The sequence below is a fragment of the Schistocerca nitens genome, chromosome 11, assembly GCF_023898315.1.
Source record: "Schistocerca nitens isolate TAMUIC-IGC-003100 chromosome 11, iqSchNite1.1, whole genome shotgun sequence".
NCBI classification, from domain to species: domain Eukaryota; kingdom Metazoa; phylum Arthropoda; class Insecta; order Orthoptera; family Acrididae; genus Schistocerca; species Schistocerca nitens.
Window position 1 is genome coordinate 55,529,029 of NC_064624.1, and position 22,028 is coordinate 55,551,056.

The 22,028-nt window shown below is 44.5% G+C and overlaps 1 protein-coding gene across 1 annotated transcript in view; it reads left to right on the top strand.

The window, feature by feature from the left end:
* LOC126213558 (probable citrate synthase 2, mitochondrial) overlaps nucleotides 1-22,028 on the top strand; it is a 236,149-nt gene that overhangs the window by 77,593 nt on the left and 136,528 nt on the right. Inside the window, exon 2 of the mRNA XM_049941390.1 lies at nucleotides 6,156-6,320. Within this exon, the coding sequence (XP_049797347.1) occupies nucleotides 6,156-6,320 (165 nt within the window). The remainder of the gene's footprint in view (nucleotides 1-6,155; nucleotides 6,321-22,028) is intronic.

A 22,028-nucleotide genomic window follows, 5' to 3' on the forward strand; every position in this document is an offset into this window, starting at 1 on the left:
TCCCGAAGAAACGTGCAGCGGAAGTGCGACCTCTTGCTTTCTCCTCTCAAAATCGCGAAAGCTACAATACTGTTTTCTCCATGCGGGAACTCCAACATGCCCTCTCTTCTTCTCGCTCCTCCGCCCCTGGATCGGATGGTATCCATGTCCAAATGTTGCTGCATTTATCAACCCATAGTCTGCGTTACCTCCTTCGCCTTTATAATCGCATTTGGACCGACAGTACCTTTCCCAGACGATGGCGGGAAGCTATCGTCGTTCCCATTCCGAAACCTGGAAAGGACAAACATCTCCCCTCTAGCTATCGCCCCATTTCTCTCACGAGTAGTGTCTGTAAGATTTTGGAGCGTATGGTGAATTACCGTTTAGCTTGGTGGCTGGAATCCCGCAGTCTTTTAACACCTGCCCAATGCGGATTCCGAAAGCATCGCTCTGCAGTTGACCATCTTGTTGCTCTCTCCACTTATATCATGAACAATTTTCTCCGGAAACGCCAAACGGTAGCAATATTTTTTGATCTGGAGAGAGCATACGATACCTGTTGGAGGACAGGCATCCTCCGTACACTGTTCTCTTGGGGCTTTCGAGGCCGGCTGCCCCTTTTTCTTCGCGAATTTATGGCAGAGCGAACATTTAGGGTGCGGGTGAACACTACTCTCTCCCGTACTTTCTCTCAAGAAAACGGGGTACCCCAGGGCTCCGTGCTGAGTGTTGTACTGTTTGCCATCGCTATAAATCCAATTATGGATTGTCTCCTTCCTGACGTCTCGGGCTCCCTCTTTGTGGACGATTTTGCGATCTACTACAGCTCTCAACGGACCAGCCTTGTTGAACGACGTCTTCAAGGATGTCTCGATCGCCTCCACTCTTGGAGCCTCGAAACCGGCTTCCGTTTTTCTCCCAGTAAGACCGTTTGTATTAATTTTTGGCGACGTAAGGAGTTTCTTCCGCCCTCCTTACATCTAGGTCCTGTCAACCTTCCGTTTTCAGACGTCACTAAATTCTTGGGTCTTATGTTTGAGAGAAAACTGTGCTGGTCCTCCCACGTTTCCTATCTTTCGGCTCGCTGTCTGCGAACACTCAACACCCTCCGTGTCCTGAATGGTACCTCCTGGGGAGCGGACCGAGTGGTCCTTCTCCGCCTCTATCGCGCCTTAGTGCGCTCGAAACTCGACTATGGAAGCATAGTCTACTCCTCTGCTCGGCCGTCTATTCTTCGGCGTCTCGACTCTATCCACCACCGTGGATTACGTTTAGCGTCTGGAGCTTTTCACACTAGCCCTGTGGAAAGCCTTTATGCTGAGACTGCTGAACCTCCGCTGTCCAATCGGCGAGCGGTCCTTCTGAGCCGTTATGCTAGCCATCTGTCTTCCATGCCTGCTAATCCAGCCCATGACCTTTTTTTCGACGCCTCCTTTGATGTAGGGTATGCAGGCCGCTCCTCCTCCCTACTACCCCCGGGAGTCCGCTTCCGTCAACTGCTCCATTCTCTTTCCTTCCGCTTTCCTAAAACCTTCTTGACAACTTGGGGTACAGCACCGCCTTGGCTGCGTCCCCGGATCTGTCTGCTCCGTGATCTTTGTCAATTTCCCAAGGATGGTACACCTTCACTTGTTTATCGTCGGGCATTTGCTGCTCTATGTGCACAAATGACAGACGCCACATTTATTTACACCGACGGCTCGAAAACATCGTTGGGTGTAGGGAGTGCCTATATTGTTGGCGACGCCCCAAATCACTTTCGGCTTCCCGACCAGTGTTCGGTTTATACTGCGGAGCTTTTCGCTGTTCTCCAGGCTGTCCACTACATCCGCCGCCATCAGCGGATACAGTACGTAATCTGCTCAGATTCTCTCAGCTCTCTCCTCAGTCTCAAAGCTCTTTACCCTGTGCACCCTCTGGTCCACCGGATTCAGGACTGTCTGCGCTTGCTCCACCTGGGGGGCGTCTCGGTGGCGTTCCTCTGGCTCCCGGGACACGCTGGTATCTGTGGGAATGAGGCGGCTGATATAGCAGCCAAGGCTGCAGTTTCTCTTCCTCGGCCAGCTATTCAGTCGCTTCCCTTCACCGATCTACGGAGCGGTTTATGTCGCAAAGTTGCTCATTTATGGCATGCGCATTGGTCAACACTTCCCCGCAATAAATTGCGGGAAGTGAAAGCCCTTCCTTGCGCTTGGACCTCTTCCTCCCGAACGCGTCGTCGGGAGGAGGTCATTTTAGCTAGACTCCGGATAGGGCACTGTCTTTTTAGCCATCGACATCTTTTAAGCGGCGATCCTCCCCCACTGTCCCCACTGCTCTCAGCTGTGGACGGTACGACACCTTTTAATTGAATGCCCCTATTTTAATCCGTTACGCTCCCGTCTACAGCTATCGCCTGATCTATCGTCGATTTTAGCAGATGACACGCGCTCAGCCGACCGCGTTCTCCAGTTTATTAGTGACAGTGAAATGACGTCAGTCATTTGAAGTTTTATCGGGGACCATCAACCCCTCTCTGTAGTGGAATTTTAAGCCTTGTTTCTGCTTTTAGTGTCCAATTTTTTGAGTTTCGTTCCCATTTTTGCTGTTTTCAATTTTCAGTTTTTATTCTTTCCTCAGTCACGGACCGGGCGCTAATGACCATAGCAGTTTTGCGCCCTAAAACCGAAATAAAAAAAAAACGCCCGGTACTCACAGCTTTACTTCTGCCAGTACCTCGTCTCCTACCTTCCAAAGGTAGGAGAGCTTCTGTAAAGTTTGGAAGGTAGGAGACGAGGTACTGGCAGAAGTAAAGCTGTGAGTACCGGGCGTGAGTCGTGCTTCGGTAGAGCACTTGCCCGCGAAAGGCAATAGTCCCGAGTTCGAGTCTCGGTCCGGCACACAGTTTTGATCTACCAGGAAGTTTCATATCAGCGCACACTCCGCTGCAGAGTGAAAATCTCATTCAGTTTTCGTTAGTATTTCTACGCTCACTTGTATTAACGACTTTACGTTGGTATTTACGAGTATCCCCCCCCCCCCCCCAACCTAAATATTTGAAGAATGTATCTCCGATGTATAAAATATTTCGAAACGTCTTCTGAATATTTTACAAATTATTGTGTTAAATATTTGACATAAAGCATGTACGTGAGTTGGAGTTTCGTAAAGGATTTAAAATTGTGTGTTTGCTGCAAATCACACAGTGCTCTTATTCTTAAATACTGGAAGAATATTACCTGGGTACTTCAGCGCGGTGAATTTGCCTCGAGACATGCACAGTTCGTAACTGTAATACCTAACTGTGGTAATCATTTTATGTAATACTTTATCTCTGAATGAGTAATTAGAACAGCATTCTAAACCTTTATATTCGGTCAGTTATTTTAAACATGGAAAAATGTTTTTCCCCTCACTGGTAGTTGGATAGGCAACCTGCACCTGGGTAACACGAGCCGTGAACCGGAATAACGAGTTAGTATTCTAGATAATACAGATGTGGCGCGGGAGCGAACAGCGTTGTAGGGGCAGTTTTTGCTGCGCTCACCAGAGCGTCGCGTGCATGGACGGCGGGTGTCAGATTGCGGTGGGGTGTAAGAGGATCCGGCCTGAGGTAAGCACAGCGCGACGGCTGCAAACCGACCGCCAAATCTCTCCAGTGTAACAAGGGGAGGCCACGACGCTTGGAACGCGGATTTATTGCAAACCTCGTACACTCGTAGTACTCCATTAGGACAACAAAATTTGTAAGCAGTAGCGCGTACTTCTCAAGTGTTATTGAGGAAATCGCCAGATAATTTCGGTCGTGCAATATCGTCAAATACATACACCTGTGCGTGGCCGTTTTTACCAGGAAGCGCCAGCAGCCGAGTGGTTGGCGTACAAGCCCCGTAATCGTTGGGTCGCTGGATCGAGTCCCGCTCGTCAGTTTATTTCTAACGGTCATTTCCTTTACTGTTTGTTACAGTTGATGTAATGGGGGAAAATACGTGTAATCGGATGAACTTTTATTAAATTTACAATGTTATTTGGCAGTCCACTAATTTTTATCACAAATAATATAATATTCATAACTATCGACTAGTAAACGACCAAACGCATAAAGTGATACTGAAAATGTGTGCTTGCCCACGATTTGAAAAATCGTGCTGCCATTGGCTTAAGTCGTATAAAAAATACAACACACACACACACACACACACACACACACACACACACACACACTCACTGAAACAATAATCTACGAAGATACCGTCTCGCACACAGTTTCGCATTGTTATATTAAAGTGCAAGTAACCAGATACTTCACGTGCCTGCTGGTCGGTATTTTCATATTTTTCCGCCGTCTGACAGTGTGGACAGTTAGGTGCCAGGCATGAAAGCATAATAATAGCTGCGGTGCACTCCAAATTCCTCTCTAAGGCCAGCATTACACTACTATATTTGTCAAAGTTGTAAAATATTTATATCAAACAAATTTGAAAGTGTAACAGGGAACTTTGTCAAGTCTCGTCTGCCGTCAAATATGATCAGATCCAGGAGCCTCGCCGTAGATTGACCATAAGTTCTCTGTTCATTGCAATGGGAAACGTAACCACTTGGAACGCTGGCGTCGCTACAGCTGTTTGGCGTCTCTGTAGTGTGTTTGTAAACACGGCTTCAAAGTTTATTTAAATAAACTTGCTTCGACTAGGGTGGAGGGTGAGCATGGAGCACTGTGTGTTGATGGGCAGGTGGAATATGGTGCAGGACGTGGTCACGCTCTGAAATTAAATTCTTTCTTAGCTTTCCATTCTACTTAGTTTTTGAACCCTGGATGCCACAAGTTAAAAAGTGCGTTATCTGCTTTGTACTTAATAATTTTGTAGTTGTATTAATTTCGTAGTTGTTGGAACACTAATTCTGTTAATTGAATTGTTGATAAATAAAAATAGTTCTTACTGCCTATACACTAAACACTTATCTTCATCTATTCCTCCTTCAGTGCTTTACAAATAGCTTCAGATGTTTCTGGAAATACTTCGTTTAATGTGATGATAAAAATTTGTAGACTACCAAATAATGTTGTAAATTTAATAAAAGTTCATCGGATTACACTATTTTTCCCATTACAGCAATATAAATAGTAAAGAAAATGACTATTAGAAATAAAAAACTGACGAGTAGGACTCGATCCAGCGACCCAGCGATTAAGGGGCTTGAATGCTAACCACTCGGCTACCGGCGCTTCATGGTAAAAATGGCCACGTGCAGGTATATATACCGGGTGATCAAAAAGTCAGTATAAATTTGAAAACTGAATAAATCACGGAATAATGTAGATAGAGGTACAAATTGACACACATGCTTGGAATGACTTGCGGTTTTATTAGAACAAAAAAATACAAAATTTCAAAAAATGTCTGACAGACGGAGGTTCATCTGATCAGAATAGCAATAATTAGCATAAAGTACGACAAAGCAAAGATGATGTTCTTTACAGGAAATGCTCAATATGTCCACCATCATTCCTCAACAATAGCTGTAGTCGAGGAATAATGTTGTGAGCAGCACTGTAAAGCATGTCCGGAGTTGTGGTGAGGCATTGGCGTCGGATGTTGTCTTTCAGCATCCCTAGAGATGTCGGTCGATCACGATACACTTCAGACTTCAGGTAACCCCAAAGCCAATAATCGCACGGACTGAGGTCTGGGGACCTGGGAGGCCAAGCATGACGAAAGTGGCGGCTGAGCACACGATCACCACCAAACGACGCCTGCAAGAGATCTTTCACGCGCCATCTGTCGGACATTTTGTGAACTTCTTGTTTGGTTCTAATAAAACCGCATGTCATTCTAAACGTGTCAATTTGTACCTCTCTATCTACATTATTCCGTGGTTTATTAAGTTTTCAAATTTATACCGACTTTTCGATCAGCTGTATTTGACGACCGAAATTATCTTGAGAGTTTCTCAATAACGCTTGAGAAGTACGCGCTACTGCTTACATATTTTATTGTCCTAATGGAGTACTAAGTGTGTACGAAGTTTGCAGTAAATCCGCGTTCCAAACGTTGCTGCACCCCCCCCGCCCTTGTAAAACACACTCGCTGTTGTAAGGCGATTTGTAAACCGTACTTGGCAGTCGCGGATGTTGGCCTCTCAAGTATTACTCGATTCTTCACGGTTAGACTGAGGTTTGTGTCGTGTTGCAGAAGGTGGCGCTGCCCGTGCTGTCGGTGGTGTCCCGCGGCGTGGCCAGCGACTCGACGGACCTGAAGGCGGTGCTCACCGAGAAGGCGGCGCGCGAGCTGGAGCGAGTCAAGGCCTTCCGCAAGCAGTACGGCAGCACCAAGGTCGGCGAGGTCACCGTCGACATGGTCAGTTTGTAAAGCTTTCACTGCTACAATGTAACATTCTCTTCACACAACCTCTTCATTTTTCAATATACAGAGGGGTCCAAAAAATGTATCCACTGTTTGCAAACTAATTCATGGAGTTGTCATTTTTGGTGAAAGTGTAGCTTAAAAGTCCAACTTAAAGATGTCACTGTAGGTGTTTAGTCCGAGCACGGGGCTCACAACCCGAACCACACGCCACTGTTAAGGACTGAGCCCCTTACTTCGTATGCACATAATTCATTAAGGTCAATCAAACACATTTATTTCAAATAACATAAATGAAATTACATTTGAATCTGCCTGGCATTAAACAGGAATAAAGTTTCAGTATCACCTGATTTAGCGCGTGAAGCGTGAGTTAAGACAGTAACCAGATAAACTAAAAAATTCCCCGTAATTCAAAAGAAACAGGAAAAACAAAATTGAATCAATACACCCCACTGACAAATACCAAAAAAACCTTGAAATACTACTCAAAAGAATACACTGAAGTGGGGAGCAGTCATTCACCCGACAGAACACTTCAAAATGAGTTCAATAACACAGCTGCGTGCCCCAGAAAACTGCGACATTAAATACACTTCATTTGACGATTAACAAATACTCACTAACATTACGCCATTCCCGTTTGAACTGCAGTGTCCCAAAGAAATAGGCGCTTATATGAAGACAGTAACTGTTCTCGAAAGAACAGAATACTGTTGGTGGCCGTGCAGCTTTTCCCTGGAGTATATAACTGAAACCCTCAGCTGCCGACAGGTGTTGATACACCTCGATGTGGACAGCTGAAAATGTGCCCCGACCGGGACTCGAACCCGGGACCTCCTGCTTAGATGGCATACGCTCTATCCATCTGAGCCACCGAGGACACAGATGAATAGCGCGACTGCAGGGACTTATCCCTTGCACGCTTCCCGTGAGACGCACATTCCCAACTGTCCACAATTCTACATATGTATTGTACCTTTTTTATAGACATTTGCCCACCCACTCATTACTCGCGCACGCTTTGGCGATTCCCGTAAGAGTTTCGGCAACCTGTGCGTGTTCGCACGGACGGTCAATAGCTGGGTAGCCTTTAACTGTATATATGAAGACAGTAACTGTTCTCGAAAGAATAATACTGTTGATGACCATGCAGCTTTTCCCTGGAGTATCAGTTACTGTCTTCACACATGTAGTTAAAGGCTACCCAGCTATTGACCTTCGTCTGTGCGAATACGCACAGGTTGCCCAAACTCTTACGGGAATCGCCAAAGCGTGCGCGAGTAATGAGTGGATGGGCAAATGTCTATAAGGCACATTACATATGTAGAATTGTGAACAGTTGGGAATGTGAGTCTCACGGGAAGCGTGCAAGGGATAAGTCCCTGCAGTCGCGCTGCGCTATTCATCTGTGTCCTCGGTGGCTCAGATGGATAGAGCGTATGCCATGTAAGCAGGAGATCCCGGGTTAGTCCCGGTCGGGGCACACATTTTCAGCTGTCCACATCGAGGTATATCAACACTTGTCGGCAGCTGAGGGTTTCAGTTATCATTCAAAACAGGCGCTTATTCTCAAAGAACAATTTTTTATGTTTAAATTACAGAATTAACGAATTCCAAAAGATATCCAATCGAATCCCCCCCCCCCCCCCCCCCCTCTTTTCAGTTGAGGCAGAAATCTTCCCCTTTCTAGGCGGAGGCTGAGCCAGAAACACAGAATGCCACAAAAACACTTTTGCTGTGAAATCTTACAGGACACCCGGAAGCAGTTACAGACAAAGGGTCGGCACCCATAAATAACACAACCTACGTCAGGCTGGGAGCACATCCTAAGAGAACTTGTTCGCACTATGCTCACCACAAACTGTAGATATTCCGGGCGAACATACGGTTGCGGTGGCTGCCAGAAGGACGAAGCAACCAACGGGCCCACGCCATGCTTCTCACACAGACACCTCAATTTGTACAAACATCAAGGCCAACACCGACTCCGGATTCCCCTCTCACTGCGAGGCTTGGCACAGTTTATACGAAATGCCTTCCAGGTAACCAGTAACCGCCGCGGGAGTTGCACGATTAGCAAACAGCCCCAGCCTAACAGACATCACACGTGTGCTTACGCCCGAGCCAAACTCTGCCAGTCTCACCGGCCGCCCCAAAATCGACTGCCTCTCGCCGTCCCGTGCGCCCCAGCCGAAAACGCGAAGATGCTCGTGTACGCGCCAAAGATAACAAGCCGATCGCTGACGATCGACCAGCGATCCGGCTCAGTGTTCGAAATCGTCACCATTAACATCCACACACAAACGATGCCGCCGAACTGCAGCACGAACTACAGACTGCAACGTGTTCAGTTGGATATTTGCACACGAATGTACGATGGATTCTCGAAGTTCATCCAGTGTACGTGGCTTTTGTCGATAAACGACGTCCTTTAGTGTTCCCCACAGGTAAAAATCCAGAAGTTAGGTCTGGGGAACGTGGTGGATACTCTACAGCACCTCTACGGCCTAACACGATTCTGTAGTGGGCTGGGGCACCGTCTTGTTGAAAGTAAACTCTTCCGTCTCCATTCAAGTCCCGGATGGCAGGTAAAATGGATGTCTGAAGCTTCTGAAGGTACACCTCACCGGTAACTGTGCCGTCAAAGAATGGCCCAATCGAGCCCCGGTGAGACAACACACATCACACATTTACTGCTGGCAAATTCACGGCTTTGCCTACACGGACGTTCGAATTTTCGGCGGCCCAGTGGATGCAGTTGTGGCGATTTACTGTACCATTGAGTTTGAACTGCGCCTCATCAGACCACACAAACATCTCTGCAAACTCTCCATCGTTGCGCACCATGTTAGTAAACCACTCGCGTTACTCCATTCTACGATCTGGGTCGTCCTCGTTCACTGTGTGTAGAAATCGTGGGATGTAGCACTTCAACTTTGCTGTCGTCAAAATTCGCCGAACACTTGAGCGACTCACTCCATTTTCACGGGCAAACTGTCTCTGACTTCTGTGGTGAGCGAGTGAATTGTTGTAACACACGACGGTAGTTAGCTGGACTTGTTACAGTTACAGGTCGTCCAGATCGTTGTTTGTGTACATCTTTAACACAGCTTTCGGCTTCAAATTTGTCTCGAATGCGACGAATCGTTAAACTGTTTGATACTCATTTCGCCATTGCTGTTGAACCTCAATGTTTTCGTACTTAAAATACCACTTCAAAACTTGACTTCCTTTTGGGTCATTCCATGTCAGTTCAACCAGGAGCTCTAGCTCAGTCTCAGATTTGACTGAAATTCAGTACATTAATTCTGCCATGTGTGGAACACTCCTGTACAAAATTTTAAGTTCCCTGCCAATTAGTTCCATAATTATGGCTTGTGAAAGAAAGTGGCGTGACACGGAAATTGCAACCCACATCTGGCAATCGTATCTGCAGACCCAACTTCAGGACTTAATAACTTTGGAACTGTTTCGCACAGTCCAGTGAAACATTTTACAACGCAGTAACATTCCACTTAGAGAACACACACTGAATCAAAACACCAACATATTTCTGAGGAAAATAAAAATTCCAAAATGTGATTAAAAATGTATTACGTTAAAAAGTACATATTGTAGGTGCCTTCTATGCCAAATATAATTCACTCAAAAAGGGTATAATTTTTTTTGTGGTAATCTTAATGTGGCCTAAACAAACGCAGAACTCATCATGCCCATATCAGTCACAAAAACTGTTACATGCACACGAAAATACACACATTTGAAAAATTGCCTTAAATCGTGGATTTTCGAAGTGTGGTAGCAGAAAAAGCACAAATGTTATAAAAGCCAAATTTCACACGCTGCATAAGTAGACCATAATATAATATGTGGCCAAATTTCTACTTGTTATTGTAAGGCATTTGTGTACAATAAAAGTTGACAGATGTATTTGGTTACGTTTCTTTTAACACGATTCAGCAAGTAATAGGGGTGATGCAGACAGCTTGTTTCAGATACAGCTGCAGCAATTGTTGGCAACCATTAGGCAACAAAGTCAAACAACGGTAGTTTTCAGGGACGGAATGGGTCAGTTAGGCAGGAACAACAAAGGAAACAAGCAACAATTACAGGTTACTCGTGTTTTTAAGATTCTAGTTCAGACCGGTCAGTACTGTTGTGGAAAGTCAGTATGGAGGCAGAAGAGTGTACTAGTGGTGCTTTTGTTCACACAAGTTCCAGTATTGGTAGAGCACAAGCATCTGAATGTCAAACATACGGAACAAAATGTGGCATTCTTTGTACTGTATGATCTGGATGAATCGGACCAAGATTTGTTGCTATGGAGAACATTTCCTCAAATCGATTGAATTGACATGGAATGACCCTTTTATCGAATGTAAGCCATGCGCCAGCCATGTTTACTTGAGTAACTAGTTCTGCAAGTTTCGCAGGAGAGCTTCTGTAAAGTTCGGAAGGTAGGAGACGAGATACTGGCAGAAGTAAAGCTGTGAGGACGGGGCGTGAGTCGTGCTTGGGTAGCTCAGTTGGTAGAGAACTTGCCCGCGAAAGGCAAAGGTCCCGAGTTCGAGTCTCGGTCCGGTACACAGTTTTGATCTGCCAGGAAGTTTCATATCAGCGCACACTCCGCTGCAGAGTGAAAATCTCATTCTGGACAGTAAAACATTATTACATGTTTACAAATAGTCTTTCGAAATATAGTTTAATATTGATACTTTCATACTACCTTATTTGTTGTATGCTATAGCATGTTTTAAGTTATTATTGGCGGTGTTTGTGACATATTTTCTGTGCTCTTATTTCTGTTGCCGTCTTTATTACGTAGCGAACATCATGTCATCTGCAACTATGTGAGCGGCTTTTAGTAAAGAAATACTCAAAGGTGAACTTCGTATGTCAGCAGTATATACTAGGGGTTGTGGTATTATTGTGGAAACCAATTATTTTGGTGTGTATTTAGCTGTTACTTAGTTATTCGTGTACTGACGTTAGTTGGTTGGTGTGTGGCTGCGTTTTACACACAAAAACAAAACTTTTGCACTTTATTTCTGATCGATCTTGCTGTCCGCCTGTGTCGCGAGAGGCGTATCGCAAGTGGCGAGAAAGGCAATGAAAAACTAGCGCGATTTACGACGACCTACGTTCATTATTTCTGTGTGTGATGGGAAGTGGTTCTTTTTCGTATGTGTGCTTTCTGTTCTGTGTTCTTGGTCATTTCTCCCAGAGCGGTAAAGAGTGTGTTGTTGCAGAGTGTTGGGCTATATTTACGACCAAAGAGCCGACCGAGTGAAACTCTGAGGGTCGGGTACATACCAGACAATTAGGAAGTCTGGTAGACACACCAGTCACCAGGAGCATTACGGAATGTAATTTTATCACCAAGCAATACATGGATCCGCGGTGCGTCGCGGCAGTTACTGAGTGGTGCCGATGACAGCCAGGTAGAATGGGGCAGCCAGGCCACGAGCGGTCGGGAACGTTGCCAACCAACCGAAGGTGTGTCGGCCTGCTGCTTGTAGTCTACGCTGACCCGGGGAAGTACTCACAAGGGAACCTCCCCATCGCACCCCCCTCAGATTTAGTTACAAGCTGGCACAGTGGATAGGCCTTGAAAAACTGAACACAGATCAATTGAGAAAACAGGAAGAAGTTGTGTGGAAGTGTGAAAAAATAAGCAAAAAATACAAACTGAGTAGTCCATGGGCAAGATAGGCAACATCAAGGTCACTATGAGTTCAGGAGCGCCGTGGTCTTGCGGTAACGTGATCAGCTGCGGAACAAGAGGTCCTTGGTTCAAATCTTCCATCGATTGAAAAATTTAATTTTTTATTTTCAGTTTATGTGACAAACTCTTATGTTTCCATCACTTTTTTGGGAGTGATTATCACATCCACAAGAAAACCTAAATCGGGCAAGGTAGAATCTTTTTATCCATTCGCCAAGTGTACAAGTTAGGTGGGTCGACAACATATTCCTGTCATGTGTCGTATAGAATATATCAGATGTGTTTTCCTGTGGAGGAATCGGCTGACCTATGACCTTGCGATAAAATGTTTTCGGTTCCCATTGGAGAGGCACATCCTTTCGTCTACTAATCGCACGGTTTTGCGATGCGGTCGCAAAACACAGGCACTACACTTATTACAGTGAACAGAGACGTCAATGAACGAACGGACAGATAGTAACTATGCAAAAATAAAGTAAAATTTTCACTCCAGGGAAGACATGAACCAAGGACCTCTGATTCTGCAGTTGCCCACGCTACCACAGGACCACGGCGGCCCTGAGCTCGTACTACCCATGATGTTGCCTATCTTGCGCATGGACCACTCAGTTTGTATATTTTGCTTATTTTTTTTCATAGTTCCACACAACTTCTTCCTGTTCTCTCAATTGATCTGTGTTCAGTTTTTCAAGGCCTATCCACTGTGCCAACTTATAACTAAATCTGAGCGGGGTTCGATGGGGAGGTTCCCCTGTAAGGTACCTTAATGTGCGCAGGCCCTCCTGGAGTAGTTCGTGGTGTCGGACTTAGTGACCGCATCTTGTCGCGACGCTACCTCCAATCCCCAAACTTGGCCTTCTCTCGGGCCAGCGAACCCCCATATATACACAGGGTGAGTCTTCCTACATTACCGCTGGATATATTTCGTAAACCACATAAAATACTGACGAATAGATTCCACAGACCGAACGTGAGGAGAGGGGCTAGTGTAATTGGTTAATACAAACCATACAAAAATGCACGGAAGTAAGTTTTTTAACACAAACCTACGTTTTTTTAAATGGAACCCCGTGAGTTTTGTTAGCACATCTGAACATATAACAAATACGTAATCAGTGCCATTTGTTGCTTTGTAAAATGTTAATTACATCCGGAGATATTGTAACCTAAAGTTGACGTTTGAGTACCACTCCACCGCTGTTCGATCGTGTGTATCGGAGAGCACCGAATTACGTAGGGATCCATAGGGAACGGTGATGGTCCTTAGGTACAGCAGAGACTGGAACAGCACATTACGTCCACATGCCAACACCTTTTTATTGGTATTTTTCACTGACGCACATGTACATTACATTGAGGGGTGAGGTACACGTACACACGTGGTTTCCGTTTTCCATTACGCAGTCGAATAGTGTGTCCCGACATGTCAGGCCAATAGATGTTCAATGTAGTGGCCATCATTTGCTGCACACAATTGCAATCTCTGGCGTCATGAATGTCGTACACGCCGCAGTACATCTGGTCTAACATCGCCGCAGGCAGCCACAGTACGTTGTTTCATATCCTCCGGGGTTGTAGGCACATCACGGTACATGATGGTTACCACATCGAACATCCATTGGACTGACATGTCGGGACACACACTATTCCACTCCGTATTTGAAAACGCAAACCACGTGTGTACGTGTACCTCACCCTTCATGGTAATGTACATGTGCGTCAGTGAAAAAGACCAATAAAAAGGTGTTGGCATGTGGACGTAATGTGCTGTTCCAGTCTCTTCTGTACCTAAGGTCCATCACCGTTCCCTTTGGATCCCTACGTAATTCGGTGCTCTCCGATACACACGATCGAACAGCGGTGGAGTGGTACTCAAGCGTCAGCTTTAGGTTACAATATCTCCGGATGTAATTAACATTTTACAATGCAACAAACGGCACTGATTACGTATTTGTTTATATGTTCAGATGTGCTATCAAAACTAACGGGATTCCATTTTAAAAAGCGTAGGTTTGTATTAAAAAAACATACTCCCGTGTATTTTTTTATGGTTTGTATTAACCAATTACACTAGCCCCTCTCCTCACGTTCGGTCTGTGGAATCGGTTCGTCAGTATTTGATGTGGTTTACGAAATATATCCAGCGGTAACGTTAGGTGACTCACCCTATATATACCGGCAAGCAAGGCATTCTAAGTGCACAACCCGCAGGTACCCTTTCTTGCTCATAGATATTGATAATGGCGGCCGCAAGAGGGATAGTCGGGAGCCAGATAGAACAGGCTACTAATTCGATGGCGCCACGGCTCAACAATTAAATGTAAGCGATGGGACAATATACTCTACATTAAAAGTTAGTAAATGTTTACACTTAGCCTGCGATATCATTCATTGCATTTATTAGTAAGAACGAAAGGAAAGAGGCCGTTTCTTTTTTTACCAGCACTCCTTGTTGTACCATTTACATCTACATCCATACTCTGCAAGCCACGTGACGGTGTGTGGCGGAGGGTACCTTGAGTACCTCTATCGGTTCTCACTTCTATTCCAGTCTCATATTGTTCGTGGAAATAAAGATTGTCGGTATGCCTCTGTGTAGGCTCTAATCTCTGATTTTATCCTCACGGTTTCTTCGCGAGATATACGTACGAGGAGCAATATACTGCTTGACTCCTCGGTGTAGGTATGTTCTCGAAACTTCAACAAAAGCCCGTACCGAGCTACTGAGCGTCTCTCCTGCAGAGTCCTCCACTGGAGTTTATCTATCATCTCCGTAACGCGTTCGCGATTACTGAATGATCCTGTAACGAAGCGCGCTGCTCTCCGTTGGATCTTCTCTATCTCTTGTATCAACCCTATCTGGTACGGATCCCACACTGCTGAGCAGTATTCAAGCAGTGGGCGAACAAGCGTACTGTAACCTACTTCCTTCGTTTTCGGATTGCATTTCCTTAGGATTCTTCCAATGAATCTGTCTGGCATCTGCTTTACCGACGATCAACTTTATATGATCATTCCATTTTAAATCACTCCTAATGCGTACTCCCAGATAATTTATGGAATTAACTGCTTCCAGTTGCTGACCTATTTTGTAGCTAAATATGGAATCTTTCTATGTATTCAGACCACATTACACTTGTCTACATTGAGATTCAGTACCCATTCCATGTACCATGCGTCAATTCATTGCAGATCCTCCTGCGTTTCAGTACAATTTTCCATTGTTACAACCTCTCGATATACCACAGCATCATCTGCAAAAAGCCTCGGTGAACTTCCGATGTTACCCACAGTCATTTATGTATACTGTGAATAGCAACGGTCCTACGACCATGGTCGAGTGCGTGTTTCTGACACACACACACACACACACACACACACACACACACACACACATACACACCACACTCACTCCAACTTACGAAAATGAAGAAACTGAACGTCTACAATTTATTTATTTATTTATTTATTTTTGCAGTAGTATAGTATAGCAGGTGTAGAAGTATGAATCGGGAATTTGGTTGCAGTAATTCCACATCTGTTGTTTGAAACTGATAAACTATATTTTATTCAAAATCTCCATTGCTATTTACACATGTCTCCCATCTCTCCAGCAGGCTGTGAATGCCACGCCAAAAAAAAGTTCTGAAGCTAACCAGTCAGTGAACCATTTTCGCACATTTTCATACTATTGAAGCGTTGTTCAGCAAAAGGTCCCACTGATGCAAATAGATGATAATCGGAAGGAGCCAAGTCTGAAAAATAAGTCGGACGTACCAGTATTTCAAAACTGAACGCCTCGAAGGTTTCTCTGGCTCGTTTTGCTGTGTGTGAGGAGTCGTAGTCAAGGACCCGTATGACTATGCTGCTTTTTCCATATTCCGCTCGTTTTCACTTGAATTTCCGTGTTAATGGTGTCACCAGGTTTTAGCGTGTCATATTAGACGACACCCTTCTGATCCCACCAAACACAAATAATTCTTTTTTGCGAAACGATTTGGTTTTGCCTGGATTCGCCCGTGACGATTAGCATTATCAAAATATATTCAATTTTATCACCAGTCACTATTAGATGGAGAAATGACATTTTGTATCTCGGCCAAATCGGTTTGTCACTGCAGTAGTGTTAAACATTTTGGTTTAAAAAAGCATATTCTAGAAACATATGGCATTTTTCACACAATAGCGTATCTGTTGCCATGTAGAGTGTCATATTAGAAGGCACGCGTGTACGTTCAGTGTGCAACGCTTCCCCCATCTTGTCTGAACGTACAATAATGGCGAAAAACGGAAGAAAAACTGTGTGGTTGAACAGATGAATAGAGGCGTAAGTCACGAAACACTATTGAATTTAGCCCTTCGCTCAGAGTAAAAACTTCCGGAGAATGCTGTATAGAAGTTGCAAACATCTCTTCCCTGTCGCAGGATCAAATATCCGAAAATGAGGTATAAAATGAGGCAGGATATATCGTAAAGATCACATTTTTAATTAATTTTACACTTTCCCGAACGGTATTCAAAACTTTCATGAGGAATGTAATGAATTTTTCAACGCTAACATTAAAAATCAGCAAACTTAGATGCTGGTACTACCGTTCTACTTCCCTACTGGTCAAACAAGTTAAACGGTTAATACATTCCGCACTTTGACTGACGGTGTCCCGCTATAGACGTTTAGGGGTTCCAATTCAACATTTGTCGCTCCGTCTTACACTATTTTCCGTTTCGACACTGACCTTTACGTATCTGTACTCAACACACACAACTTGTGTAAGTTTGAGGAAAACTTAAAGCAACTGGCTAGTTCGGCAAGTACTTGCGGCAAAATAAACTGTCTCCATTAACTTCCCACGAAGTTTGCGAAACTTGCAGATTTGCTCTGTGGCTGTTGCCATGTTGAAAAAAAATTTGCAGAGGCATCTTCTGCAAGCAAATAGTCTGATTACGAAGTCTTTCACGACCGAGTCCTTACATAAAGTTCTCGGTTTACTTGCCGCGTCAAATTTTGATAAAATCCCGAGCTTTCGATGACTACCTCCGTCATATTCGTCAGGGGTAAAACTGGCTGTCGTGGACCGGTGAGGCTTTTATAAGTCGTGGACGGCTTCTCATTGGCTGGATGACGTCACTGTGAAACCGGCGCGTACTGAGGTGGCGGCCTCTATATCCATAGATTTTGTTTTCGCGCTTTATCCGGCGTTGCTTGCAGCGCCATCCATCGAAACAGGCGGAGAACTGCGAGGAATGTAAGAAGTATCCCTCTACGCTCTTTATCAATTGCACGCTTCCATGCATTGCTGAGTACATAACCGGAGTCTCTGTTGAAATTATTTTCACAGTAATTTAAACTGCTTCCCTGATGAGAGTCCCAATAGCTTGAAGCGTGAGCAAGTAGTCTCGTTTCATCGAATAAAAATTTGTTTATTTAACAAACCGCGCTCAGCCACCGCTGTTTTTGTTTTTTTTTTTTTTTTTTTTTTTTTTTTTTTTTTTTTTTTTTTTTTTTTCCTGGATACCCGTATTTCAGGTGACGCTGATGTTACACACAGCGATCGGAAACAGTTCTTACAGACTGACCCACATAATTTTTGCCACACTCGCAAGGAATACTGTAAATTCCCGGTACCTTCAGGCCGAGATTCTTTCACGGGTCGCAACGTTTCCTTGATCTTCCTGGGTGGCCGGAAGACTGGTCCGATTCCCTGCCGGCTCGGTAGTCTGCCGAACTTGCTGGTCGTTGCTCCGCAGAATGGCAGCCAAGCGATGTGTCGGTCCTCTCCATCTGTTCGAACAGCGTCCTTCCTAGGCTTCTTCGCCAGAGTTGATCTGATATCACGATCGGAATATCCATTTTTTTCTGAATACCGTCTTCAGGTGGTAAATCTCGGAGCCGAGATCTTTGTACGGAATAGTTCTTGCTCTGTGTACCGAGGTATTCAGCATAGCTCTCTTCTGAGCTGGGTGGTGAAAAGTACGCGCGTTTAGATATAAATCCGTATGCGTCGGTTTTCTGTACACAGAATGTCAGAGACGTCCATCTGATTCCCTCTCCACCAGCACATCTAAGAAGGGTAGCTTCCCATCCTTCTCCACCTCCTCTGTAAATCTTATGTTCTGATGTATACCATTCAAATGATAAACTACTGCAGTGCCTCATTGCCATGGGGCCAGATCAAAAATGTACCGGAAGCCTCACCGGTCCACGACGGTCAGTTTTATCCCTGACGAAGATGACTGATTTATCCAATTTGACGCGTCAAGTAAAAAGAACTTTTATGCAACTTGTCTGATCAATTGGTAGTGAACACACGTCTTGAACATTCAGTGCCGTTGTCAGTGGCATGTTCCAATCCCGAGGGCAAGAGGGTGGCCGAACCTCCGTCCGTTCCTCTGCCGTCTTTGACGAGGTCGTAGGCAGAACGAAGGCTGTCTCCTTGCACCGGAACTCTTCGGGCACTGTTCCTGATTTATTTTGTTCGAAATGCGAGCAGCAGCTGAGAGCGAACAGCGAACGATTATAAGCAGAGGCGTGTTGTGAAAGCAGGGATCTTGGCACCGTCGGGCACCCTGCTGCAGGTGACCCAGTGGGAATGACGGCGTATCGAGTGGCAGCTCCCTGGGCCGGCGGCCAGGGGTGCGTGCCAGGGCCAGACGTGCGTGCCTGCCGGGTCACGCATTGCGCAACCCGCAGTGGTCCAACTTGTGACAGCCTAATTTTGCCATCAACGCTTCATTATTCGGAAAGAAAACATGAACTCAAGGTGAATAGTGTAACTCGTCAACCTATTTGGTCTCACCCACCTCTACAGTATCTCCCAGAAAGAGTGCCCAATAGTAAACAGTGTGTCAGGAACGTTAATTTCATGTTGTTGTGGTCTTCACTCCACAGACTGGTTTGATGCAGCTCTCCATGCTACTCTATCCTGTGCAAGCTTCTTCATCTCCCAGTACCTACTGCAACCTACATCCTTCTGAATCTGCTTAGTGTATTCATCTCTTGGTCTCCCCCTACAATTTTTACCCTCCACGCTGCCCTCCAATGCTAAATTGATCCCTTGATGCCTCAGAACATGTCCTACCAACGGATACCTTCTTCTGGTCAAGTTGTGCCACAAACTCCTCTTCTCCCCAATCCTATTCAGTACCTCCTCATTAGTTATGTGATCTACCCATCTAATCTTCAGCATTCTTCTGTAGCACCACATTTCGAAAGCTTCTATTCTCTTCTTGTCCAAACTATTTACCGTCCATGTTTCACTTCCATACATGGCTACACTCCATACAAGTACTTTCAGAAATGGCTTCCTGACACTTAAATCTATACTCGATGTTAACAAATTTCTCTTCTTCAGAAACGCTTTCCTTGCCATTGCCAGTCTACATTTTATATCCTCTCTACTTCGACCATCATCAGTTATTTTGCTCCCCAAATAGCAAAACTCCTTTACTACTTTAAGTGTCTCATTTCCTAATCTAATACCCTCAACATCACCCGATTTAATTTGACTACATTCCATCATCCTCGTTTTGCTTTTGTTGTTCACCTTATATCCTCCTTTCAAGACACTATCCATTCCGTTCAACTGCTCTTCCAAGTCCTTTGCTGTCTCTGACAGAATTACAATGTCATCGGCGAACCTCAAAGTTTTTATTTCTTCTCCATGGATTTTAATACCTACTCCGAATTTTTCTTTCGTTTCCTATACTGCTTGTTCAATATAGAGATGAAATAACATTGGAGAGAGGCTACAATCCTGTCTCACTCCCTTCCCAACCACTGCTTCCCTTTCATGTCCCTCCACTCTTATAACTGCCATCTGGTTTCTGTACAAATTGTAAATAGCCTTTCGCTCCCTGTATTTTACCCCTGCCACCTTTAGAATTTGGAAGAGTATTCCAGTCAACATTGTCAAATGCTTTCTATAAGTCTACAAATGCTAGAAACGTAGTTTGTCTTTCCTTAATCTGGCTTCTAACAAGGGAACCTCCCCATCGCACCCCCCTCAGATTTAGTTATAAGTTGGCACAGTGGATAGGCCTTGAAAAACTGAACACAGATCAATCGAGAAAACAGGAAGAAGTTGTGTGGAACTAGGAAAAAAAAATAAGCATAATATACAAACTGAGTAGTCCATGTGCGAGATCGGCATCATCTAGGAGAGTTCAAGTTCAGGAGCGCCGTGGTCCCGGGGTTAGCGTGAGCAACTGCGCAGCGAGAGGTTCTTGGTTCAAATGTTCCCTAGAGTGAGAAGTTTACTTTCTTTATTTTTGCAAAGTTATGATCTGTCTGTTCGTTCATTGACGTCTCTGTTCAGTGTAATAAGTTTAGTGTCTGTGTTTTGCGATCGGACCGCAAAACCGTGCGATTAGTAGCCGAAAGGACGTGCCTCTCCAATGGAAACCGGAAACATTTGATCATAGGTCAACCGATTCCTCCACAGGAAAACACGTCTGATATATTCTATACGACACTGGTGACGGCATGTGCGTCACATGACAGGAGTATGTTGTCGACCCACCTAACTTGTACACTTGGTGAATGGGTAAAAAGATTCTTCTACTTTGCCCAATTTAGGTTTTCTTGTGGATGTGATCACTCCCAAAAAAGTGTGAAAACTAAGAGTTTGTCACATGAACTGCAACAAATGAATGCAACAGTTTCACAGTTTTGTCTGTTTTTAACCTTTTCAAATTTTTCCGTGTGTAGACCGTCAAATCCTGCGTATGTCCAAGCAAATCTGAACATGTCATGGAATTTTGGAGAGCGAAGGCCTATCCACTGTACCAACTTATAACTAATTATGAGGGGGGGTGCGATGGGGAGGTTCCCTTGTAAGATAAGCTGTAGGGTCAGTATTGCCTCACGTGTTCCAATATTTCTACGGAATCCAAACTGATTTTCCCCAAGATCGGCTTCTACTAGTTTTTCCATTCGTCTGTAAAGAATTTGCGTTAGTATTTTGCAGCTGTGGCTTATTAAACTGATTGTTCGGTAATTTTCACATCTGTCAACACCTGCTTTCTTTGGGATTGGAATTATTATATTCTTGAAGTCTGTGGGTATTTCGCCTGTTTCATATATCTTGCTCACCAGATGGTAGAGTTTTGTCAGGACTGGCTCTCCCAAGGCCGTCAGTAGTTCCAATGGAATGTTGTCTACTCCCGGGGCCTTGTTTCGACTCAGGTCTTTCATTGCTCTGTCAAACTCTTCATGCGGTATGGTATCTCCCATTTCATCTTCATCTACATCCTCTTCCATTTCCATAATATTGTCCTCAAGTACATCGCCCTTGTATAAACCCTCTATATACTCCTTCCAACTTTCTGTTTTCCCTTCTTTGCTTAGAACTGGGTTTCCATCTGAGCTCTTGATGTTCATACAAGTGGTTCTCTTATCTCCAAAGGTCTCTTTAATTTTCCTGTAGGCAGTATCTATCTTGCCCCTAGTGAGATAAGCCTCTACATCCTTACATTTGTCCTCTAGCTATCCCTGCTTAGCCATTTTGCACTTCCTGTCGATCTCATTTTTGAGACGTTTGTATTCCTTTTTGCCTGCTTCATTTACTGCATTTTTATATTTTCTCCTTTCATCAATTAAATTCAATACTTCTTCTGTTACCCAAGGATTTCTACTAGCCCTCGTCTTTTTACCTACTTGATCCTCTGCTGCCTTCACTACTTCATCCCTCAAAGCTACCCATTCTTCTTCTACTGTATTTCTTTCCCCCGTTCCTGTCAATTGTTCCCTTATGCTCTCCCTGAAACTCTGTACAACCTCTGGTTCTTTCAGTTTATCCAGGTCCTATCTCCTTAAATTGCCACCTTTTTGCAGTTTCTTCAGTTTTAATCTACAGGTCCTAACCAATAGATTGTAGTCAGAATCCACATCTGCCCCTGGAAATGTCTTACAATTTAAAACCTGGTTCCTAAATCTGTCTTACCATTATATAATCTATCTGATACTTTTTAGTATC